This window comes from Blastomyces dermatitidis, assembly GCF_000003525.1.
Source record: "Blastomyces dermatitidis ER-3 genomic scaffold supercont1.5, whole genome shotgun sequence".
NCBI classification, from domain to species: Eukaryota; Fungi; Ascomycota; class Eurotiomycetes; order Onygenales; family Ajellomycetaceae; genus Blastomyces; species Blastomyces dermatitidis.
Window position 1 is genome coordinate 3311714 of NW_025544778.1, and position 24189 is coordinate 3335902.

At 46.7% G+C, this 24189-nt stretch overlaps 9 protein-coding genes across 9 annotated transcripts; 4 read left to right on the plus strand and 5 right to left on the minus strand.

The window, feature by feature from the left end:
• Position 1: 1 nt before the first annotated feature.
• BDCG_05314 (25S rRNA (uracil2634-N3)-methyltransferase) lies at positions 2–2383 on the plus strand. Its single transcript, XM_045420984.1, has 2 exons — positions 2–502; positions 923–2383. Exons 1-2 carry the CDS (start codon positions 199–201, stop codon positions 2059–2061), a joined length of 1443 nt encoding a protein of 480 aa, XP_045276965.1. The 5' UTR covers positions 2–198; the 3' UTR covers positions 2062–2383.
• On the minus strand, positions 1786–4112 carry BDCG_05315 (protein FYV10). The gene is made up of 4 exons (XM_045420985.1): positions 3777–4112; positions 3161–3700; positions 2893–3078; positions 1786–2802 (listed from the first exon to the last, which is right to left on the minus strand). The coding sequence occupies exons 1-4, from the start codon at positions 3828–3830 to the stop codon at positions 2371–2373; spliced, it is 1212 nt and encodes a 403-aa protein (XP_045276966.1). The 5' UTR covers positions 3831–4112; the 3' UTR covers positions 1786–2370.
• Positions 4113–4127: 15 nt separating this feature from the next.
• Positions 4128–6583, minus strand: BDCG_05316 (centromere/microtubule-binding protein cbf5). Its single transcript, XM_045420986.1, has 5 exons — positions 6300–6583; positions 6024–6180; positions 5294–5925; positions 4985–5211; positions 4128–4925 (listed from the first exon to the last, which is right to left on the minus strand). Exons 1-5 carry the CDS (start codon positions 6409–6411, stop codon positions 4584–4586), a joined length of 1470 nt encoding a protein of 489 aa, XP_045276967.1. The 5' UTR covers positions 6412–6583; the 3' UTR covers positions 4128–4583.
• Positions 6584–6837: 254 nt separating this feature from the next.
• BDCG_17108 (uncharacterized protein) lies at positions 6838–10862 on the minus strand (the record flags this gene model as incomplete). Its single annotated transcript, XM_045426265.1, has 8 exons — positions 6838–7259; positions 7366–7408; positions 7826–7923; positions 8066–8244; positions 8340–8377; positions 9052–9165; positions 9593–9978; positions 10052–10862. 8 exons carry the CDS (start codon positions 10860–10862, stop codon positions 6838–6840), a joined length of 2091 nt encoding a protein of 696 aa, XP_045281219.1.
• Positions 10863–12839: 1977 nt separating this feature from the next.
• On the plus strand, positions 12840–14578 carry BDCG_05319 (chorismate mutase/prephenate dehydratase). The gene is made up of 3 exons (XM_045420987.1): positions 12840–13205; positions 13351–13636; positions 13728–14578. Exons 1-3 carry the CDS (start codon positions 12999–13001, stop codon positions 14468–14470), a joined length of 1236 nt encoding a protein of 411 aa, XP_045276968.1. The 5' UTR covers positions 12840–12998; the 3' UTR covers positions 14471–14578.
• Positions 14579–14612: 34 nt separating this feature from the next.
• On the minus strand, positions 14613–19631 carry BDCG_05320 (eukaryotic peptide chain release factor subunit 1). The gene is made up of 6 exons (XM_045420988.1): positions 17596–19631; positions 17300–17477; positions 17137–17186; positions 15887–17015; positions 15617–15793; positions 14613–15544 (listed from the first exon to the last, which is right to left on the minus strand). The coding sequence occupies exons 2-5, from the start codon at positions 17418–17420 to the stop codon at positions 15789–15791; spliced, it is 1305 nt and encodes a 434-aa protein (XP_045276969.1). The 5' UTR covers positions 17421–17477; positions 17596–19631; the 3' UTR covers positions 14613–15544; positions 15617–15788.
• BDCG_05321 (uncharacterized protein) lies at positions 17738–19237 on the plus strand. Its single transcript, XM_045420989.1, has one exon. The coding sequence runs from the start codon at positions 18467–18469 to the stop codon at positions 18878–18880; it is 414 nt and encodes a 137-aa protein (XP_045276970.1). The 5' UTR covers positions 17738–18466; the 3' UTR covers positions 18881–19237.
• Positions 19274–22315, plus strand: BDCG_05322 (vacuolar amino acid transporter 1). Its single transcript, XM_045420990.1, has 6 exons — positions 19274–20080; positions 20174–21138; positions 21240–21368; positions 21444–21541; positions 21612–21778; positions 21854–22315. Exons 1-6 carry the CDS (start codon positions 19989–19991, stop codon positions 22278–22280), a joined length of 1878 nt encoding a protein of 625 aa, XP_045276971.1. The 5' UTR covers positions 19274–19988; the 3' UTR covers positions 22281–22315.
• Positions 22316–22321: 6 nt separating this feature from the next.
• Positions 22322–23726, minus strand: BDCG_05323 (nucleolus protein). Its single transcript, XM_045420991.1, has one exon. The coding sequence runs from the start codon at positions 23656–23658 to the stop codon at positions 22567–22569; it is 1092 nt and encodes a 363-aa protein (XP_045276972.1). The 5' UTR covers positions 23659–23726; the 3' UTR covers positions 22322–22566.
• Between the last annotated feature and the right edge of the window lie 463 nt (positions 23727–24189).

A 24189-nucleotide genomic window follows, 5' to 3' on the forward strand; every position in this document is an offset into this window, starting at 1 on the left:
TTCAGATTCTATCAAAACCTTCCAGCAACGTCCGCCTCCATCAATTTCACGCGCACCAAGCTCAATCAAATATCCAACAAGTTACCTTACCTTGTAACCTTGATAATCCCACATTTTCGTGCATTTCATATTCACATTTTTTTATTTCTCTTTCTCTCTGTTATTTAACGTGATCGTCCAAGATAATCAATCCCAAAAATGGGCAAGTCCAAAAAGCCACGCATCACCAACTTCCACCACCTTGATAGACACAAAAGTAGAAGTTCTACAGCTGCTGTCAATTCAAGAGCTGGTGGTGCTGGCCCCGGTGGGCCTAAGAAAATGAAAAGCTTCTCGAGAGTTTCAACGTCTGCACCGGCTTTCAAAGATGCCCAGGGGAGCGGGAGTGCAAAGGAGAAACCAAACTCGAAGAATGCGAATGCAAATGCAAATGCAAATGCACAGAGTCGGCCTCCGACAATTCCATTTCAGAAGCGAGATCGGATTTTGTTGGTTGGAGAAGGTTAGGGCTTTTTTTTCATCTTTTTTTCTCGAGCGTCTACTTGCAGATATCAGTCAGACAGCTCAGAACGATTTCTTTATGCTGTTTCTGCGTGAAGCAGAGGGAAACTTATCCCAAAAGTAAAAAAAATGTATGAAACTCCTGGTATTCTAATATTTCGAAACTATTGGGGGAAACAAGCATGTATCATTCCTATCACTGCGCACAACACCTGGAGGCGCACCGTTTCTTTACATCCTATCCTATTTTTGTTCCTGTTTCAACTCTCTGGATTTTACATCTACGTTCCTATATCTTTTCTGTGTTGTCATCTGCATGCTTGACATGTATGTACATATATGTACTTCTATATTTCCCCTCAGCGAATATACCATTCCAAACAAGCCTGAAGGGACAATAATATCTAACATCCCAAAACAGGAGATTTCTCATTTGCCCTGTCTCTTGCGGTGCATTACGGCTGCAAAAATCTGCTTGCCACCAGCTACGATGCTGAGCAGGCACTTTATGAGAAATATCCACAGGCAAAGTTGCATATTGAGAAGCTATGTTCGCGTGGTTCAGAAACGTCTTCGTCGCCGTCTAAAATCTTGAAACGAAAGAGGGAACAGATTGAAGGTTTTGAAAGTGACGATCGCAATAACGAGGAAAGGGAGGAGCGGGACGCGAAGGATGAGAATCTGAATCCGAAAACTCAAGATATAGAAAAGCGCCCAGAGACACAAGATGCCAAGAACCAGGTCCCGAAAGTCCTCTTCTCCATCGATGCCCGTAAACTAGGCTCCGGACCTGCTGGCGGAGGCCAGGCTATACGCAACGGATTCCCTCGCGCCACCGCTCCCTTGCCCGCTGGCAAAAACAAAAATCACCGTCCATGGAAGGACGCTATTAATTCCCCCCAACATCAAAACCACCAGCAACATACCGGCCGCGGCGGTCCCTGGGACATAATCTGCTTCAACTTCCCTCACGTCGGCGGCTTGAGTACAGATGTAAACCGGCAGGTACGCGCGAACCAAGAGCTACTCGTCTCGTTCTTTAAAGCGTGCATACCGCTCCTTTCAGAGCCGGTGGTGCTGCCCACTACTTCCCAGGATGGGGATGATGGGGATGGAGATGAGTGTGACGATGACGATGATGACTGGCCTGACTCCCATTCCGAACCTAGCACCGGCAGTGATATTGAGAAGGAAGAGAAACAACACCCACGCACAACCCCAGGTCAAATCCTCGTCTCCCTCTTCGAAGGGGAACCTTATACGCTCTGGAATATCCGCGACTTGGCGCGCCATGCGGGCTTGCGTGTCGTTACTAGCTTCCGGTTTCCCTGGGCTAGTTATCCTGGTTACTCGCATGCGCGTACGATTGGAGAGATCGAGAAGCGGAATGGTGGTCCGGGGAGGGGTGGGTGGAGGGGAGAGGATAGGGAGGCGAGGATGTATGTTTTTGAGAAGAGAGGGGCTGAGGGAGTTGGGGGAGCGGGTGCTGCTGGCGGGAAGAAAAGGAAGAAAGGGGGTAAGGGGAGAGGTGGGGAGAATAGCGATGATGATAGTGATTAAGCGGGTTTAGCTCTTTGGGCCGTTATGGTTTTGATGTTGGTGTATATTATTTTTGGTGAAGCATCTCCGGAAATGACTATGCCTTCGAAGCGATGGCGGGAATTATAACTTCGATGATGTTATATATATATGTAGAAATATGTAATGATAGCAACTATTAAAAGTATGTGCCTAGTATTGAGATATGTGCGATAAGTGAAACTCCAAATAGAGGGGAAATCCCATTCCTTCCCAGCCATCCCTCCCTTAAAACGCCATGGACGGGTAAAAAAAGCAGAATTCTTAAAGAATAAATAAAATCAAAAAATGCTATGAAATATAAACCTTCTTCATGTCCTTCTCGTCAAACTCCTCACCCGTCGTCGGATCCTTGATCTTCCCCGGTGCCACAAAGCCTGACTTCTTACACATATCCAGTAACCTTTGGCGCCCGTAGATACGTCCATTTGGTAAGACCATGGGATCATTCTCAACATAACTTTTGGTATGATGCGCGTACGGCATGTGGCGCGCCAGCTCGTTTAATTCAGTCGAACATATCGGGCACACGGATGTGGTTATGGAATTGGGATTGGAGCTAGAAGATGCGTAGGCGGAATGGCAGGATGGTGTCTTGAGCGCGGAGAGGCCCGCCGACAGGGCTATCTGGAGAAGTGGGCGGGAAGAGAGTGCGAGGAGGTCGTGGTGGGTTCGGATAAAGAGGTCTGAGAGGTATTGCCAGCGGGATGATGAGTACATATCCTAGACGGATGGGTTAGTTTATTTTACCTTCAAACCTTGATGGTGGAGATTAGGGGCTGTTCATGCAATTTCTTCCTCCTCCAGACTGACCTTATAAGGTGCCGCTTCTGTGTCAGGGGAGAACACGAGGAGACCAGCTGCACGTCGAATATCCTTCGCCTGAGTCTCGCTATGCGGTGACAAGTACCTTTTGGCATGTTGTCTCGCTTCAGCTTTATCACCCGCCCGCACCATCTCAATGTACTGTTGTAATCGTAGCTCGAACTCAAGATTACTCTGCAAAAACGCCCGTTAATCATCAAGTCAATCTAGAGTGCATGCTAGCGACAACGAAAATATGATGAAGGGAAAAATATACCTGAATCTTCTTTAACCCTACTTTATTCTCCCCACACCACGTCAACGCCTCCTTAGTCTCTCCTCGCCCCAAACTCTCCGCAATCCGCTGACACTGCACAAACACGCTCAAATCCACCAGGTCCTCAATCCCCTTCTCAGCCGCTAACTGCCTTGCGCTATCCACATACCCAGACCGCAGCATATGGTCCACCAATAGCCGGTTCAACCGTATTCGCGACCACTCCTCATACTTGACATCTGCCAGGCTTGGGATCTTATACAGGTCTTCAAGATGCTGGATGCGCTTCCGCGACTGCGTCAGGATCTTCTTCTCCTCGTCCTGCAAGGCCTCCATTTTCCGCTTTAGGCCCTGCATGCGGTTTATCATGGTGTCGAGAGCGGAGAGGGTTTGGGTGGCATCTTGGCTGCCGGAGAGGGAGGCGTTGGCTGTTTCTTTGAGGTATGGGAGGACATAGTCTCGTTCCCGCTCGACGATACGTTGGACAGATTTGAAGTTGCGGCGAGCGAGTTCGTGAGGGAGGCGGAGGAGAGGTTGGTCCTGTAGTTTATTATTTCCTTTTGTTAGTTATGTTGGAACTTTTGTAAAGTATGCAGTCGCGGGAGTTAATATATACCAGGAGCAGGTGGCTCTCTGGGTTGAGCTTGATGGAGGTAAGCTCCGCAGCCATGAGGGGCGGGGAAGTGGCCGCGGGCGTGGGCGTGGGGCGATTGCGGCGAAGTTAAATTAGAGAGGGTAGAGTTTCTCCTTCTGTAGCTGCTGGGATGCCGGATATTATCTGTAAATCGGATATCGCTTGTTGTTTTGCATTGTGGCAGCAGCGGAGGTGGAGGTGGAGATGGAATGACGTTTGTTGGAGAACTTGCCCAGGTGAGGACGGGACATGTGACCATGCAAGCTGGGTCACTGGATTATCCCCGATTGCTAGTTCATGTTACGCATTACAGAATGCAAAACGGGGAGAGGCTCTTCATTCAGAGATAATAACATTCATCATATTGAGATATGCAAGAAATAAAGCTGGTTCTTTGTATTTCCAAATACAAAAACTGATAACCAGCCATGGAATAGATGACACAAACATACATACATTGGACACACTCACACGTAGACTCCTTGGAGAAATCAGTATCGCATTTCGCAGAACACATTCACAGGAAGAAAACAAGAAAAAATTGACAACAGGAAACAGAACTCCAGTTTTTCCCAAAAACTCCGCGAAGAAAAATGTAAATAGACAAAACAACAGGCCAGAAAGGCAAAGAACTTAAGCAAGGGAGCAGAGCAAACGAATATGATACAAGAAAATCAAATAAAAAGGAAAATAACGAGTCAGTGTCGAGAGCAGCATCGGTTTGGAGGGGAAAATAGTAATAAGCCGCTTCAAGACACAATCCTTTCTTTCCTTTTCACATGCTCCATTTTACTCGCTCTCATCGTCGCTCTTTGCCGCTTGTTTCGATTTTCTTCTTTCTTTCTTTTCCTTCTTCTCCTTCTTCTCCTTCTTTCTGCGTTTTCGTTCGGCCCGCTCCTCGGCAGTCTCGCCCTCGCGTCGCTTCCGCTTCTTCTCGTCGTCTTCTTCCGCGGCCGGCGAGCTTCCATTTACTTGAGGAGCTGGGGCGGATTCCTTGGCGGTAGCGGGTGTAGCAGGAGCGGCAGCAGGAGCAGCAGAAGAATCTCCTGCAGCACTAGCTAATGGGGCGTTGAAATCCTTGTACTCAGCGTTCCATTTCGCGGGAGTTTTCTCGTTTGGTCGGCCATATTTCTAGACAATAGTTAGTATAAGTCGTCAAGGTGGACGTAGGAAAAGGAAATGAGACTAACATCAAGTTTGCCATCAGACTTGAGCTTCTTCTTTTCCAATGCAACCGGACCTAGACCCCATTTGCGCGGGTAGAGATCACGCTCCATGATACAACGCTTCACTTTGGCCACGACACCGTGATCGCACGTCGAAAGTTCGACGGTCGACATTTGGGCGATTGCGATGGCAATAGCCTCACCCTTGGTAGTCATGAGGACTACTTCTTCGTGGATTTCAATTCCCGCCTCTATAGGGAAAAAGTTTATCAGCTTCAAATTCCCACGCAAATTTGATATCTTTGAAAAAGACACCACCATATGACCACTTACCAAACCGCAACAATCCAGGAATCATAAGCTTAGCACCATAGCAAACGGCATTAACAGCGCTATCCTTAACTACAATGCGCTTGTACGAGGTAAGCAAGCTCTCCAGCGGCCGGATAACCCGTCGCAGATACGATTCGTCACGGTTATTATCCATCATCCACTGTGCATCAAGCACATCATGCAGCGTCACCATCCCATCCTTCTCATCCATCGCTCCACTCCTTACTCGCCGCAGCTCCTGCATATGCGCACCAACACCCAGCAACAGTCCTAGATGCACACAAAGCGTCCGAATATAGGTACCCGCCTCACAGCTCACCCAGAACACGCCCAGATGCCTATCGTTGTCGAACTCATATAGCTTGCTTTCGTGGATCGTGCGGATACGCAGCTGGCGTTTGACAGCGGAGATCAAGGGCGGGCGTTGGAAAAGGGCGCCCGTGAGGGTCTCGAGGGCGCGGGCAAACTGCGCTTCTCCGCCGGGGATCTTATCGTGCAGACGGATCACACACACGTACTCCTTTCCGGCGCCTTGCTGGGATTTGACGAGGCGCGTCGCACGGTCGATACAGACAATTAGGCACCCTGTGACCTTTGGGTCGAGGGTTCCGCTGTGACCGGTTTTCTCAACTCTGTGGAAATAAAATCCAGGTTGTCAATTTTACGCCTTGCTTTATTTTTCGCATTTCGCCTCCCCATCTCGAGGTAAAACGAGCAGGTAAAAACGAACCTCAATATCCTCTTCATCCATGCCACAACCTCATGACTGGATGGATTCGACGGCTTGTCCAGGTTAATGACACCAGAACTAATATATGATTTCAGGTCGCGCTTCAGGGGCGTGCAACCAGCCGGGATGGGAGTGAAGTGACCGGTTCGGACGAGCACTGTATAATTTTCCAAGCGGTCAGTTTCCTTCCAACTAAAATTCCACAACAAATGCCCGAGGGGGAAAGAAAATATTGAGTATGTATATATTTCATATTTATAGACACAAGGGACATACGTTTATCATAGTTCTTCAACAACAACGGCCACTCTGATGTCGGGATGGCGGGCGTAACGGCCTCGGGCTTGATGGCGAAGTCGACGTCCATTTTTCCTGCGTCTGTGGTCATTTTGGAATTGATTGCAAAGATTTGGCCAAAACCGGATTGCAGACAAAAAGGTTGATAATAGACGTAGTCCCGACGGTCTACTCTTGCTCAGGTGGAGAGAAGTCGACTCTTGTATCGGGTTTGCCCAGCCAATTTTGCAGTGCGTCCAAAGTAAGTCGATTTTTATTTTTTTGGGCGAAGGAAAAGCTCTGGCGCACAAAAGTGATTTAGCGTGGAAATTGTTGGATTATATCACGTGATGAAATATTCAGGACGAATGCGAATGATGGAAGAAATGGGATCAATTCATATTGCACGTTACGCATGCTCATAATAATTGCAATTCCAGTGAGTAACCATATATATCCTTAAACTTTCAATCATCCGTGTATCTCGTTCTATAAATGCTGCAAATTAAAAGTAAGATGGACACAGTAAAATAAAATATCACCCAAGTCTCCGGCCGACACCCCTCCCACTCCAAGAATCGCTAGAGAACCAACCACTCCCCGACCCGGACGCCTTCGCCGCCTCCCGTGTCTCCCTATCACCAGGGTGGTATGCCACACCGTACGCGCGATGAGTCTGGTTAATGTGATGGGCCCCAAACCATCTCTTCACAAACACGGGCGTCCATATAAACTGTCTTCCACGGCCATAGGTGGGGTAGATGCGGGTGAGGAACTCGTACAGATGAGCGGCTACGAGACCGCATGCTGCTGTCCATGCTGCATGCGGGCCCCTAATCACCAATCTAAGGGCCAGGGTGGCCCAGGGGAGCATCTCGACGGGGATTTGGACGACATAAAAGTTTTCCTTTTTGCCGGCGTTGGCTTGGCCGTGGGTGTACATGAAGGCGATTATTAGGGCTGGGTTGATAGGGCGGGGTTAGATTCGAAGATTACTTCTTTTTTAAGTGTTTATAGAGTACAATCATTCTCATATGCATAGGTTGGTGTTCTTCCAAACTCGTACCTTGAGTGAAAATCCCGGCGCCTACGAGGCCACCTGCAGTAAACTATTCGGGCCGGTCAGCCTCTCTTCTATATTCTTAAAGTACTAGTAATATCACGAGAGGTGTAGAAATAACAGTGTATAGAACATAAATGAAGACACAAGAAAGACGCTGATAAGTTTATATAAGGATACGAAATAAAAGGATTAATTTCAAGAGGGAAATGTAGGAACCCACAACCACCATGCGAGAAACAGAAATATTCTAGCTGGTTACGCATCAGATAATCCCACCATGCCTACACCGCATACAGTCCATAAAAGGATTGATTGCGAATGATTGGTCTGCACGAGATGTAGGGGTAATCTTCCTCACGACCAGGAACCGCTTCAGCTAGAATTGGCTGGGCGGGCAGATATGCGGAGGGCATGGAAAGATAAGAGAAGTAAAAGTGAAACCAGGCAAACAGAAGGTACTTACCAGAATCACTGTGCCTACGAAAACAACATAAGTGAAAAAGTCGCCAGGGATAGAAAAGCGTGGCGAGTCTCTTTCCAGACCGCTGCCATATTTATACACTGTTGACGTAGAGTAAAGTTGTTAGTGAGGATAGTGGGCGTCGAGGCCGCATTTTTTTTCTTTTTCCGTTTCCACCATGAAAACAAGCATTGTCGCCTCTCATGGCGCAAAGTGAATCAAAACCAAAACAAGAGACCCTACTAAAGTAAAGATCGAAGATAAAGTTCAGGTCCGAGTCTGTCAGAAGAAATGAGGTGACTAGTCTCCAGACCTCGGGAAAGATCTTGAAAATAAAGGAATGGTGGTAAAAGATCCTAACTGGACTGAGAAGACCGCCATAAACGAGCAGAGACTCAATAAATGCGGCCGCAGTGATCGTCCTATGTGTATGGGAGGAGCCATCAGTATTATTGTATACAAAACGCGAGCCGCGAGCGCCGAGAAAGGTAGGTTCTTGGGGGGTGGGTTCCTTTACCTAATCACAGGCGGTGCACTCCAGAAAACATCCATCTTCTAAGTGTGGTGTTAAAATGTCAGAAATGCAGGTTCCGTTCACATTCACATTGTCGTGAGCAGAGAAAAGAAATTGAAGGGAAAGAATCTTTTTGGAGGGAGTTGTGTCCTCTACGAGTTTAAATAGTTTTGCTCTCGCTGCAACTGAGCTAGCTAGGTTTGGTAAGCGTCGCCGGTGAATTGTTTCGCCGCAGAAGCTGCCTAGCATCCCGTGATCTGTGGAGCCCTAAATTCCCGGCATCTTTCCGTGACATCAAGTTAATTACCGGCCACGACATCCTGCGAAGAATCTTCCAGGTTATTATTAAATAAGTTATTTGTAGAACCGAAAGGTATCTAGCTACTTGACAGGTTAACTGGTACTTCCATTTGCCCTATTCAACTATCAACGATGTAGTCCCATCAGCACGTAACGACTGTTTGTTGAGCCTACTCGACCAGCTCTGATCTCCTACTTACGTGAACAAAATTTACCGCCATTTCACCCCCAGATAGCCCATTATTAATTCAGCAAATATGACCAAGGCCATCACATATAACACCGTCCGCCATTTCAGCTTTGTGGGAAGCTAACATAGAGCGAGGGTCAGCTTACTTTACTTATGCTCACATCCAATGGGAACATACATTTGTGTCCTACTATGTATATTCGGGAGACAGGGACGACTTCTCACATTTAACTTTCCCACGGCCGTCTCTGGGAGCTTGAATTTGCCTTCGATTCGTCTTCCCGTGGAAAACGCCTCTTGGGCATTTTGCGGGCAACCTTCAATATAAAACTGTCTCGCCTGGTTCCTCCGGGTTAGTCACACCTTTCACAATCTAGCGTCTGCTCATCCCTTTTTAGCTGCCCAGGGCGCTTTGTTGGTTACCCGTAGGTGTGTGGGCCTACTCAGCGCGTCGGTCTGCCAGCATTCACCGAGTGAGTCAGGCTGAGGTTCCTCTGGTAAAACTGGCTGTGGAAGACCCAAGGGGAGAGGAACCAGGTTCTCCAAGAAGTAATCCCCCAGAAGCCCCCGCAATGCGGTCCCTATTGTGTCGCGTGATGGCGCCCAATGCGATGGAGGTGAGACAGCTACGTATCATTAGTTATAATAAAAGTCCAAATTGATCCTGGGATTGTTGCAACCTTTGGACCAACTTGAGAATGCCTCTATGAGGTTATGCTGTTCTTCAACCCCAATTTCCTTCATCAGTTCTGCATTGTTATAGTACATGCACAGTTCCCTTAACTGTCAATCCCCCTTCAGGCCCCTCAACCCATATATCCCATGGTCCAGCGCCAGCACTCCCCCCGTTACCTTTCTGCTTAGCACATATCCTCATCTCCCGCTCCACGAACAACGGTGCCAGATTCCGATACTCAATGCTCCCAATTACCGCCTGTCCAGCGGAGATGTCAGATATGTGGTTCTGGAATGCCGTAAGTATTAGAGTGAGAGTAAGCGGGCCGTGGACTAGTACGTCCGGGTACCCCTCGACATCTCGTGCGTAGCTGGGATCCAGGTGGATGGAGTGCGCGTTGAAAGTGAGGGCTGAAAAGCGGAATAGAAGGGACCGTGACGGGATGAGAAGATGGCTGAAGTCTGGGTTTGTTGGCGCTGTTGAATCTTTGTTAGCCCATGGTCGAAGAGGGAAAAGGAAGATGATGAAGAAGAAGTCCTCCAGACGAACCCTTAACAACCTTCCTAAACCCCCCGTCCTTTCCAGCCCCGTCCACAACCCCGTCCCTATCCCTCATAAATACCAAATTCCTCCGCTCAACCACAACCGCATCTCCCCACTCCCCTTCATCCTCCGTCCACACTCTCCTCTTAATCACCGCCTCATCCTCCCCCTCTCCAACAACGGCAACCCGCCTCTCAACACTCACAAACACCTTCTCCTCCCCTTCCCTGCCCTTCACAGACACATCTCTAATCCCTTCCATGCACACAGCACGTTGCCCATCTAGTAGCAGCGGTTTGTGTCCTGGAGCCTTTGCGGCATTATGATCATTAACATTATTATTATTATTATTAATATTATTATTGTTGTTGTTGTTGGACCGCCACCGCACCCAGCCCCCGGCCCACATCCGCCGGTTAAATGGCGGGCCTGGGTAATGTAATATATCCGTGCCATCAGGTAGGAGCTGGGAGGTGGGGACCTGCGGTGGGAAGTAGACTAGGTGGTGACCGGCAGGCATAGGCGGGGGGTTCAGGGCTGAGGATGGGAGGGTAGATGTTGTAGTAGTCGCGCTTGTTGGTGGTAGTTGGGCATTGTTAGCGGTTGCTGTGGTAGGGACAAAGCCCGTGAGGGAGAGATTGAGGAGATGTGATTGCTGTGGGGTGAGATAGTCGTAGAAGAGCGGGAGGCGGCGTTGGGGTAGTTGGTCTAGCTGTGTGCGGAGGGCGGAGGAGGAGAGGGTGCGGCGGGATTGGGAGTGTATGATGCGCGGTAGCAGTGCAGAGATAGATGGCCGCTTACACGGACTGGCCAACATGGTTTGTCGGAATTGGTGACAATTGGACTAGCCAGCAGTCTTGAGATAGCTCTGGCTACTAGGTGCTAGCTATAGTTTTCAATCATCGGAGTTGTGGTTGCTAATTATTAACTAGTTATTGTTGTTGAGGAGTTTTGATTTTCTCCGATGCTATCGTTTAAATATTTGAGATATTTAAATAATAACCACATCCACCATGCGCTCCAAGATATTGTGGCGGACATATTACTTGCGAAAACAGAATTTTCCCAGCCCCCCCTGAAAATTAGTAGCAAAACACCAAAAAATCAAAATATCTGCATTTCTCTAGAATCGTTCAATATCATCCAATACACATCTTTTTCAATCAAATATTATTCAAATATGTGTCTTTCTTATCTTTATCATCAATATATCATCTCAACTCTGTGATTTCATCATCAACAAGATTGTATATCTTCTTAAGAATAATTATATATCTGCTGAGATCATACAAAGCATTGATTATCACCTGTGTATATTGAATTCAATGAAATCTTCACTGTTTTGAAACTGTTAGAGAACTCTGTTCAATATGTGATATAAAGTCAAAGATTATATCAGATATCTCTTCAATTCTGAAGAGATTTGATGAAGATTTTGAAGCTTTTTTATATCATACAGTTGAGAACTTCATAAGAGAAAAAGATATAAAAGAATATTTTAGATCTACTTATATAGAATAGTATTATAATAATTAGAAAGATTCAGATTATAATTCATTATAATATAAATTTAGAAGTGAAAGTAGTATGAGATCTGTTCTTATCACTATAAATAGTGAATAAAGATGATTTGAATTTCTGTAATTTTGTCTGTTATAATAGACTTTTTAATCCATCTCTTATAATTTGAAATATACTCTTGTCAATATTCATATGAAGCAACTATTCCCTTGTCAATCAATTAAAGTATTCATCAAATTGAGGTATTGAACTGCTTTGAATTGAAGATGAAACAGTGGATTTGATGAAAGATTCAACGGCGGATTTGATGGAAGATTTCAACAGTGTATTTGATGAAAGATTCAATGATGAATTCAATGGAAGATTTCAACAGTGTATTTAATGAAAGATTCAATGGTGGATTTGATGAAAGATTTCAACAGTGTATTTAATGAAAGATTCAACAGTGGATTTGATGAAAGATTTCAACAGTGTATTTAATGAAAGATTCAACGGCGGATTTGATGGAAGATTCAATGGCAGATTCAATGAAAGATTCAATGACGGATTTGATGAAAGATTTCAACAGCGAATTTAATGAAAGATTTCAACAGTGTATTTAATGAAAGATTCAACAGTGAATTCAATGAAAGATTTCAACAGTGTATTCAATGAAAGATTTAACAGTGAATTTGATGAAAGATTCAACAGCAGATCTGAATGTGAATGATAATGAGATTATGAATTCAGTTCTTCTATTTCTTTCATCATATATTTTATCATCATTACATTGATTATCTCACTTGAGAATGTTATATTGAATGAAGTTGAAGCTGTCAGAGCTGAAGAAGAGAATATAATCACTAATATTTAAAAGATCTGTATAGAAGAATTAATTATAGAAATTATAGATTTATTCTTTTAATTCTTCTTCTTCTTTCTACTTATTAATTATTTTATCATCTCTCTTATTCTTTATCTTATTAATAATCACCTGTTCATACAATCTGTATAAGATATCAGACTCAGATATAGAGATTTATAAATATTAAAAATTCTCAGACTGAGTCTCTATATTCTTCTTATTTATCTACTTCTTTATCTTATCATTGACTGAATTCTCTTCATTATTCAGAACTTCTGAAACAGATAGTTTGAGAAGACTAAGATACAGAGTAGAAGTCTTTGTACAGGCTTATAAAGCAGCAGAACAGCAGACATTGTAAGACATATTGAAAAAAGAGTTAATTGATATATGTAAATTTGATGATAAAGGTAAGAAAGACGCGTATTTGAATGATATTTGATTGAAAAAGATGTGTATTGATTATTGAATGATATTGAATGATTCTAGAGAAATGCAGATATTTTGATTTTTTGATGGTGTTTTGCTACTAATTTTCAGAGGGGGCTGGGAAAATTCTGTTTTTGCAAGTAATATGTCCGCCACAATATGCGTAGCGGGGTAACTATTTTCACCAACTACGGAAGAAGACTCTGCAATTTCCAATTGATACCGGTATTGTTTCATTCAAAAGGCACATTAAGCGGACAACACTCTATCAACGGGGACAAACTACAACACTGCGCCATGTCCGCGTCTCCCCACAAGGAGCTACGGGTCACATTCCTCGGCCCGCTGGCTTCATTCTCGCATCAGGTCAGCAAGAAATACAGCCGTTTTGATATGCTTTTTCTTTGTCATTACCCAAATTCCATTTCGATTTCGCAAGTTTCTATTCTACACCCCTTGAGAAGTAGATAACTAAGGAGGATTTGAATCAATTGAAATCCCCATCGAGCAGGCAGCCCTGGACCTCTTCCCCACATCCACCACTACGACCACCTCTACAACGAGAACAGTCACTCTGCTCCCTAAACCCTCCTTCGCCGACGCCTTTGCCGCCATCCAATCCACCGAGGCAGACTATGCCGTCATCCCTTTTGAGAACTCCACAAATGGCTCCGTCGTGCAGACGCTCGACCTCCTGGCCGACCGCGATGGCCGTTACCATGACATCGTCGTGTGCGGCGAGTACTATCTAACCGTCCACCACTGTCTGCTTGTCCGTAACGAGGATGCGGCTTCAGGTACATAGAACATATCGCATATATATATATATATATAGTTTATACCACGCAAAGAATCATCCTAACAATCTTTATATATACACAAAAATAGATCCCGAAACCATCTACCCGCGCATCTCAAAACTGTATACCCACCCCCAAGCCTGGGGCCAGTGCGAAGTCTTCCTCTCAAAACACTTCCGCGGCATCGAGAGAAAAGACACCCCCTCAACCTCCAGAGCGGCCAGCATCGTCGCGAAATACGGTAGCACCACTGCCCCTATCCCTACTCCTACTCCTGGTACTGGTGGTAACGGTGGTGGTGACAACGCAACCGGCAACGACAGCGAAGGCATCCCAGCCGCGATCGCCAGCTCCTTCGCCGCCACGCACCACAACCTCTCCATCCTAGCAGCAAACATCGAAGACCGCGCCGATAACACGACGCGCTTCCTCGTCTTGCGGAATCGGAACAGCGAGAGGACTAGGGAGGGGGAGGGAGAGGGGGGCGATTTCTATCCCACCGCCACTGCTACCTCAAGTACAGATACAACAACAACAACAACAGTAGCACCACCCACCAAACTAAAATCCCTCATCTCCTTCATGATCAACCACGAGACCCCCGGCGCCCTCGTCGACGCCCTCACCATCTTCCGCCGCCACGGCCTGAACCTCACCAGCATCGTCTCGCGCCCGGGCCAGATCAGGCCCTGGCAGTATATCTTCTTCGTGGAGTGTGAGCGCGTGCGCGGCGTGCATGAGGAGGATGTGGTGGAGAAGGCGATGGAGGAGTTGGAGGGGAAGACGAGCTGTTGTAGGGATTTGGGGAGTTGGGAGGGTCGGTTGGGTTAAGTGTTGGGGTATAGAGGGGCTGGGGGTGGGAGGGTTGTTGTGTTATTTACTTTTCTTTTTCTTTCTTATCTTTTTATTTCTTTCTCTCTCTCTCTCTCTCTCTCTCTCTCTCTCTCTCTCTCTCTCTCTCTCTCTCTCTCTCTCTCTTTTTTTTTTTTTTTTTTTTTTTTTTTTTTTTTTTTTTTTTTTTTTTTTGGAGATATTCATTGAATGAGTGAACGATTTGTTATGTGTTTGTTTATAGATAGGGTAGCTTCTTCTCCTTTATCATGTGTCTTAGAGAAGAGCCTGAGTAAGAACTTGCTGCGGGTGGTGGCTGGTGAATAGTTGAGGTTGATAATCTCATCCCACACCACAAGGGAGTCATTAAAAGAGGAATGAAAATGATGAAAATGAAAGATGAACCCGCTAAATTCCTCCTCCCGAAAGCTGGAACGTTGTTATATTGTTGAAGAGGAGGTCTTTTTCTCTTCCTTTCCCGAAGTCTATATATAGAAAGAACATATCAGTCAGCCTGCACGCGTTTCTAAAGCGAGAATGAGGATGCCGGCTGTGCAGAACGAAAGTAGATAAAATAAAGTCTATCTAATAGATAAAATATAGGTTAACGCGTAAAGATGTAGTCGCGAGAACAGAAATTTAAAAATGAAAATATAAAAAATACTAAAAAACCTTAAAGAGGGCGTAATGATAATGATAATAATAAATCATAATTATAGAGAAACACGCAGTCTGGGAAAAAACCGATAAATAATATTTCTTGGTCACTGCCCCTTTCTAAAAAGATCTCTCGCTGTGTTACAGAGCCTTGCAGGAGAGGGAGAAAGGAGCACGTTATGTTATCGGCTGTATTTGGGACAAAAAAAGATACAAACTCTCTGAAAAGTGGAAAAAAAAAATCGAACACGCCTCTCGCCTCCTTCCGATTTGGCCGCCTCTTTTGTCGCTCAGTAATCCAGCCAGGGTTTTCGTATCTAAAAGAGGACTTCTCTTGTTATATAAGAAGAAGTTGGAAAGCCTGTGTTTCTTTTTCTCTTTAATTGCTCATAGCCACATTACGGAGCTTGGATGGCCCTATAATAAAACACCAAGAATTTAATTAGATGTTTCCAAAAATGCACGACGTAAAAAGAAAGTTTGCAGTACCTCTGAGAAGCTTCGTGCTGGATTGGGCAGACGGACATAGAGCCCGTGTGGCGGCTGTCCGGGAACCTCCTTGAATGTCATTGTTAGCTGAATTCAAGGGACGAGCCGTCAGAACATCCTCCGAAGGGATTTCTGGGCAATCATCCTCGCTCTCCGCGAGGTCGCAAAACCGTCAATCTGTAGGATGCAAATAAGATTAGCATCTGAATATACCTAGAACTGAAACAGGAGCGGGGAAAATGGGGGTTTTGCAGATATAGATGTACATACCGTCGTAGAACTCGTCCTCGGATTCGTAATCAGCCAACTGCTCAAAGTTGACTTTGTAGCGGAGAATAGCTCCGATACCACCAAAGCCCTTGACGAACTGGTTTCCTTCGCTGGACCGATCGGAAACAAACTCCAGGGTTGCTCCAAAATCTTTGTAATGCTCAGCCAGCCATTCAAGGAACGAGCTTTGGTCCTCAATTTCCATTTCCTGCCCGGTTTCCTTATCCATAAACATCTCCCGGTTAGCCTCCTGGGCCTTGGTGGTGTGGAGAATAACTTCTTCGCCGGTGCTGGCCTTGAGAACCCAGCGGGTAACATCCAAGTTTTCGTAAACGATCAACGTTTCTGCAGCACCTAGTTCCAAAGCTTTAAGAGTATCGTCCACACCGTAACAGACTCTGCCGCTATCCTGGCTGATTTCCTCGAAGTATTTGCCGATAAGTTTCTTCTCCTGAATGAATTTGACGTTGCCAAGAGTCTCAGAGGCAAGTTCAATGGCTTGGTTGAAGCCGTTCTCACCACCGTAGGAAACATCAACGACCTTGATAACCTTGGACTGAAGGCGGTTATCAAACATGTCGGACTGGTTGAGGTCGTTCTTGAAATCGGCGGATCCAGCAAGGATGATACCGGCAACGTTAACTTTGTCATTGGTGATGAAATTCTGCACTGCCAGTTCGGCAACTTTACGGACATAGTTGTGACGCTTTTCCTCTCGAAGACGGGCGAAACGCAAAGCAGACTGACCACCACGACCGTGCTTCTTGGGGAGAGCAACGGAGAACTTGTGGACTACGTCTCTGGTGTTTCCGCTTAGGGTTCCGAAGAGAGCGCCGTTACCATCCATGATGATGAATCCGAACTTCTGGTCTGACTCGAGGAGTTCGCTGAGGGCTTCGGTGTGAAACTTGTTGTCACAAAGGTAGAGGGACGTATTGATGGGCTTGAAAGGCTCAAAGTCGATGTTAATCTTCCGCTCCTTTCCCTCGGAGGTGATAATTTCACCACAGTAGATAACGAGTCCGTTTGGAGGGACTTTTGTGTAGAGCTTGAGACGCTGTTGGGTGGAGGTAATAGCCGACAGGACGGACAGGCGGTTAACTCGAGATTTAATGTTGGAAGCGGTACCCTGGGGGGGGGAGTGAATATTAATACGTAATTCTTTACATTCCATCTCTATAGGAGGGAAAAAAAAAAAAAAAAAGAATTTAAGACGAAACTGGCCACCTGGGGAGGAAAGCGTGACATACAAACTCTTCCGCCAACATCTTAGCTGCTCGTGAGACCTGGTCCTTAGGCGCTATTCAGGCAGAAAACATGTTGAGTCAGTCTGAAGTTCAAAAAACACATAGTCAGAACGCTTGGGGGCTGGTGGTTGGGTTGGAGGGGTGGTCAAGAAAAGTGAAGGCTCACGGATAATCAAGGAGATCATGGAAGTTCCATTTCCACGAGCCGCCTCGAGGCGTTTGATCAGCTTCTTGACCTTCCATATCTCGATGTTCTTCTCCGCGTCGTTCGCCTGAGCCACGCTCATGGTGGGCGACCTTGGATGTGCGACCGCCGGGGGGGTAGGAGTGATATAAGGAGCACACTTGAAATAACAGGCTGGTTAGCAACCGAATTCTGCGATATATACACCGAGAAGAGACGAGAGACGGATATAGAGAGAGGGTTTAGACTTTAGACTTTAGACGGGTAGAAGCACTCACCTTTCAGCCGGTCGACTTGTCGTTGCAGTTGGCGGAGGTTGAACAATTTCTGCAGCCGATTGTGGGGGGACGAGGTTGGCTGGCGGGCGATGACATAAGCACCGCCGCAAGACGGAACAACTCCGCAGACAAATAATAATGAGCTGGAGATATTTGGTGCAATTTACTCGATGGCATGGCGAATCTATCCTATTCTTTTGTCTTCCTCTACGTCCCGTTTCCGAGTGTGGCTGATTTTACAGTCCAAAAAATATACTGTCGCTATGATAACGGCTATCTCACACACCCAATTGCAGATTACATGCCAAAGCATAGAAGAGAAGCAGAAAAACACGGTGGTTACCAGTGGTCAAATTTGCTCACGTTTCTGCCATGGAATACGTTAATTAAACACTTATATGCAGAGACAGGACACGATCCAAGACGCATGTCGGTGTGCCTCTTCCAACACGGCGATCTACTCCGTACAGAGGACAATAAATAGTTAGGCTGATCACCATCGAACAAATGGCCACACCCAACCGTGGAAATCGGCCGGAATACGAGGTTTATCCCTACATCGAGCTAGCTGCAAAACGCGAGGGATAAGGCTTGCTGCTGGTCCTCGAGGTATATAAATCGGAGCACAGGACGTTGAGATGATTCAAAAGTAACAAATATACCAAACACATTCAAAGTACATATACATGTACATACACCTCCCAAAAGCATAAGAAGCGAATTCTTCACAATAATATCCTTGAAAATTCTATAAATTCAACCTTTCCTCTCCTGCTTTCCTCCTCACCTCAAAAAAAGCACTATCAGATTCGAGAGCAAACACAGAGCTACACAGCTACATACTTACCTATATATTTCTATACCGCCCCCCATGGCATCAGAATCCAAAGCCAAATCCGCCATCCCCGCCCAAGACAGTATCCAGGGCCTCGAAATCCACCGCGCCTTCACCGACACAGACGGCGTGATCACGACCACCATGAACGACCTCCCGGGCTACCGGGTAACCCGCGTGCTAGGCGCCGTGTACGGGCTGACGGTGCAATCGCGCAACTTGGCGGCGGGGCTGGGCATGGTGCTCAAATCCATCGCGGGCGGCGAGCTGGGCATGTTCACGACGATGCTGTACCGGGCGCGCAACGACGCTGTGGCGCGCATGGTGGGCGAGTGTTTGCAGAAGGGCGGGAATGCGATTATCGCGCTGCGGTTTGATACGAGTGATCTAGGCGGGTTTGCGCAGGTGTGTGCGTATGGGACGGCGGTGGTTGTGGAGATGATTGAGTAGGGGGGTTTTAACATATCTATAATTTCTGTAGCATTGTGTAGTATATATACTTGATTAATATGTAATGGTTGATAAGTTGATTGGGGGGGGGGGGGGGCGGCTTTTTGAGGATTTCTTTTTGCCTCATCTTTTTCATTTGGTTTTTACTCCTTCATGGGTTCCTTTTCCTGTTCGTTCCTGGGCATATAAACTTGAACAATATCTTCTTGTCAATGGAGTACCTGTTGAGTGAGACATAACTTCTACAATGTACAGTACATACTACGTAGGATTTTCACCGTTCTGGGAATGGATAAAAACAACCAACGATGACGTATTTTCTCCTATCTACATCTTGGCAGCAAACGTGATTCCTCCCAACGGCCGAAGTCAACCGTCTGTCTGTCTGTCCACGGGCGATCCCGATACAACACAAAGAACACTCCATACATGTTATACATATCTACACTCAATATATCAATCGAAAAATGTTAAGGCGTGCTGCCTGAACTCTACTTTGCGACCTCAGCCATGGTCTTTTTTTCTGTGTCTCCGCAAATGATATATTCCAGCCATCGCAAAGTCAAGTCGCAATGAAATCATCTCAACCCCCTTATTATGAGATACAGGGACCAAAACAACCTGCTATTCAAGATATTACATATATTGCATTCCAGTTCTAGCCGAAAAAAAAAAATAAAAAATAAAAAATAAATAAAAAGAAAAAAAGCGTGGTTCGTATCTCAATATAAAAAATTTTCACAGTTTGTCGCCACCCGTGGTTCGCGCGATTTGTCTTCCCACCGACCCGACCCGTTTATAGATAAAAAATAATATATCTCCAATTTCTTTTATGCGGTTTTTGATATCCATCTGTTCCTGTAAATTTACATTCTCTCTGTACTAGGGAAGTTTTGTTTATTATTATTTTATTTTTTTTCCTCTCCCCCTCGTCCGTGTTCTCTTATTGTTTTTCTTGTCCTTGAAGCAAGATACCCCCTCTCTCGGTATTGCACTATAGCCCGTGTATATTTCATTTTTGTAGTATCTTGCGCGAATATCTAGTCGTATGAGCAGCTACAGGTAAACAAGCAATACAGCGCGGTCCAGCACAATTCGATATTCTACAATGGCAGGACCTGAACCATCAACATCCTCATCTTCGACGCCTCGGAACATCGCACAGCGTGAAACTGATGATAATGATCTACGAAGACGATGGTATATGTTTACATATTAATTCCCCCTTCAAAACATCTCCTCCCGGTTTGCCCAAGTTCTCATATAACTCCACTTGCTAACTGCTCTCTGTAGGGCGTCGGAGATATCCACAAGGCATAATACATCTTCCGCAGCGCCTAATAGCTTCGATAATTTTGCTCGTTCGTGGCAGCGGGCAGCTCATTTCCCAGAAGTCGCTCCCCGGAGATCCTCGTTCGTCCTCGCCCTGCCAGATGACGAGGAACATGGCCATAGGCTATCCATAGACGAAACCAGGGCCCTTCTGCGCCGACGTTCTGGCCCCAGTGAACGAGGGTTGGAAACCCCCTTCGGTGAGGCAGAATATTTACTCGACTACGGAACTGTAGATGCCGAGTTCGATATATCCCCGCGCACCACACCGCTACTGGGACGAAGTTACGAACCCTCGTATGGAACGACGGTGACGTCTAGAATAAGCGAATCTACCAGGCTGCACGCAGCACAGCTACATAGGGAACACCAGTTTATCGAGGCAGATGCCGCAGCGGATACGGATTCCGAACGCGAACCCTTCATCATCAAGCGCATCCAGCACGAAGACGGCTCCAAGGAAGCCATCATCGTCGGCCAATCCACCGTCCCGCAGACAATTTTCAACTCCGTCAACGTCCTTATCGGAATCGGCCTGCTTAGCTTGCCACTGGGCCTCATGTATGCGGGCTGGCTTATCGGCATCCCGCTCCTCATCTTCTCCGCAGTGGCTACCGCATACACGGCCAAAATCCTTGCCAAGTGCATGGACGTGGATCCCACCCTCGTTACGTATGCGGACCTGGCGTATATCAGCTTTGGTCCCCAGGCCCGTATCGTCACCAGCTTACTCTTCTGCTTGGAACTGATGGGCGCATGTGTTGCTTTGGTTGTGTTGTTTGCTGATAGTATTGATGCGTTGGTTCCGGGCCTAGGCGCACTCCGATGGAAACTGATATGTGGTGCGATTTTAATTCCGATGAATTTTGTGCCCTTGCGGCTGCTAAGCCTGTCGAGTATTTTGGGGATTTTTTGCTGTACTTCTAGTAAGTTTTATTGAGGGGCACCGCAAAGCCCTCCCTCCCCTTAACTACTCTCCTACACTCTAATTTTTGGAGCATGGCTAACAAATCAATCAATGAAAAAGTTGTTCTGATTATTTTTGTTGATGGCATCATCAAACCAGAGTCACCAGGCTCCCTTCGTGATCCTGCGCGGACATCACTTCTTCCTGAAAACTGGAGCGCTGTTCCACTTTCATTTGGACTAATCATGTGTAAGTCTCTCCATACAGAACCGGCTATGGGATAATTCCTTGACCTCGTGTACTAAACATTCCATATGCTTCCAGCTCCCTGGGGCGGCCACAGCGTCTTTCCAAACATCTATAAAGACATGAGACACCCGCATAAGTACGGTGTGAGTCTTTGGGTAACCTATATCTTCACGGTTAGTCCTCTACCTATCCACCGCCTGCACTACTTGCAACATTAGGCTAAATCTATCTGCCTTTGTATAGTTTCTGTTAGACCTAGCCATGGCCGTTGCTGGCTGGCTCATGTTTGGCCCTAATGTCAGAGACGAAATCACATCCAACATTCTCCGAACAGCCGGATACCCCAACTGGCTATCAGTCTGTATCGTGGCTTTCATCGCAATCATCCCATTGACCAAAGTACCTCTTAGGTAAGTACTTACTTCCCCCTATCCATCTTACCGGGACAACAAACAAGTTAACCACGAGAATTCCCAAACCCCCAGCTGCCGCCCCCTAGTAAGCACCGCTGAATCCCTCTGCGGCCTCCACCCACCCCCGCCATCCCACCGCCACCACAAAAACAAGCAAAAACCCAAACCCCACACCCACACCCACACCCACAGCCACTCACCTAGCCCCTTCCTCCGCACAGCCGTCCAATCCATCGCCCGCATCCTAACAATCTGCATAATAACCTTCACCGCCATCGTCTTCCCCTACTTCGACCGCATCATGGCATTCATCGGCGCGAGTCTGTGCATCACCATCTGCATCATCCTGCCGGTGGCGTTTTATCTCAGGATATTCGGGAGCAGTATTCCGTTTTGGGAGAGGGTGGTGGATTGGGTGTTGTTGGGCGTTTGTTCGGTTATGGCAGTTGTAGGGACGGTGTGGGCGTTCATTCCGAGGGAGAGGATTGGGTTGAGTTGAGTTCGTTTTCTTTTTCTTTTTCTTTTTCTTTTTCTTTTTTTTTTTTTTTTTTTTTTTTTTTTTTGTGGAGAGATATAGGGGAATATCTGATGGCGGTCTTCCTGATTGGAATGATCGACTAACCCTTCAGGTTATACGAGTTATGAATGGCATATGAGCAATCAAGATGGAACAAACTTCCTGTCAATTGTCTATGTGCAAACTATTGATTGTATACACAAGCGTCTATAATTGAAAGCTTGTGGCTAGCTGTGAGGCGATGTGCCCTTTCCATATCTTAAAGAACCTAACCTAGAGTAACAGTAAAATTATTCCTATTCCCACCGGGGTTCAGCATCTCCTTCTTAAAAACAGCAGCGGCAGCAGTAGTAGTTGCATTAGCAACGTTATATTCCCAAAGGTAATATATAAGCTTCGACGTCACCTTCCTCTGCACCATCTTATACCCCAAGCTCGCCATGATAGTCCGCAGCCGTCCCTCGGTAAAATACCGGGAATTCAGCACGCACGCCGCGGGCAGGACGAGAAATAAACACGGTAAATATGTGCTGCTACTAGGCTGTGTATCCGAAACGTCTCCTGATGCCGCATCCCCTACCGTCCCGGTAAACGGCCGCAGTAGCGGCGGCGGCGGCGGTGTCAAAAACGCCGTTGTCCGCCGTAGCATCTCCCCCCTCCCCGCCGGATCCGAGACATAGTTCAACACCAGCGATAGGCTGATGATATGGAACTTTTCCTCCTCGCATGCGGGCAATGGGCGCTCCATGAAATCCTGCTGCAGGATGCCCTTCTCCTGTGAATGCAGGTCAATCCGCGTGACATCCAGCAAGCCAACGCGCGAGCAGGCGTTGGAGGTACTCAGCGCGCCGACTTCGAGTAACCGTATTTGCGCGCACGGTCGTAGTCGTAGTTTTGGTTTTAGTTGTGGTTTCTCCTCTCGCCTTTCGACTTTTGAGTCACCGTTTCCATCATAACCCTCTTCTTTATCACCGCCGCCCTGTTCCTTCTGCAGTTTCCGCCGCTGCAGGTGCAGCTTCTCAAACACAGGCGCCAACCAGTCCACAAGCACTTTGCTGGAATCACCGCCCCGCTCCTTCGACTGGCCCTTCTTGCTGGCTAGCTGGTAGCCCTCGAGCCCGCCATGTGCCGCGATCTGCCTGTCCAGGTCGTGCACGAGCGCTTCGTTGTTCTCAGCGAGGGCGCGGGCACGGGCTTTGTGGAGCTGGTGGTGGGCGTGGATGAGGGTGCGTGTTGCTTTGGCGGAGAGGGACGCAGCGGGTTTGCTGGTGGCGGTCGGTGGGCGGCCATGAGAGAGGGAGCCGGGGGTTTTTCTTTTGGTCTTGGGCTTGGGCCTGCGGCGGACGCTGGTTATTGTCATCTTATTAGTATAGTCTGTAAGATGGGGGTGCAAGCCACTCAGAGCATCCCATTTTTCGACGCTGTTTTTGTAGGCTACTGGGGCAAAAGAGCTCAATCACCACCAGCGCACTGCTGGTAGAAGGGCCGACCAACCGCGGGACCCCCAACAGTTTTAAGCCCATTTGTTGGTGATTACTACACCACCTAAGTTACCCTAATCACGTGCCGCGCAACTTATATGGATACGGAGGGGCGCTACCAAAAGAATTGCGCCGCTCAGATTCAATTTATAGTTATACAGAGCATTTTTTAGTTTGTGTAAAAACACTTAACTGTAAATGCAGGAGCTCAATTTGAATGAGTAAATGAACATATGAAACCAAGTTGGTAGCCTCCAAAGCCCCATTGATAACTAACAGAAGTACCTGGCCCTATAGCACAGGCAGATAGTCTCAGGCCTACTTGCGACCTAGAAGGACTCTTCTAAGACAGTTGATAGCATAAATTGCCCACTGAGACAAGTCGCGAATCTTGTGACCTGTATTGTCTT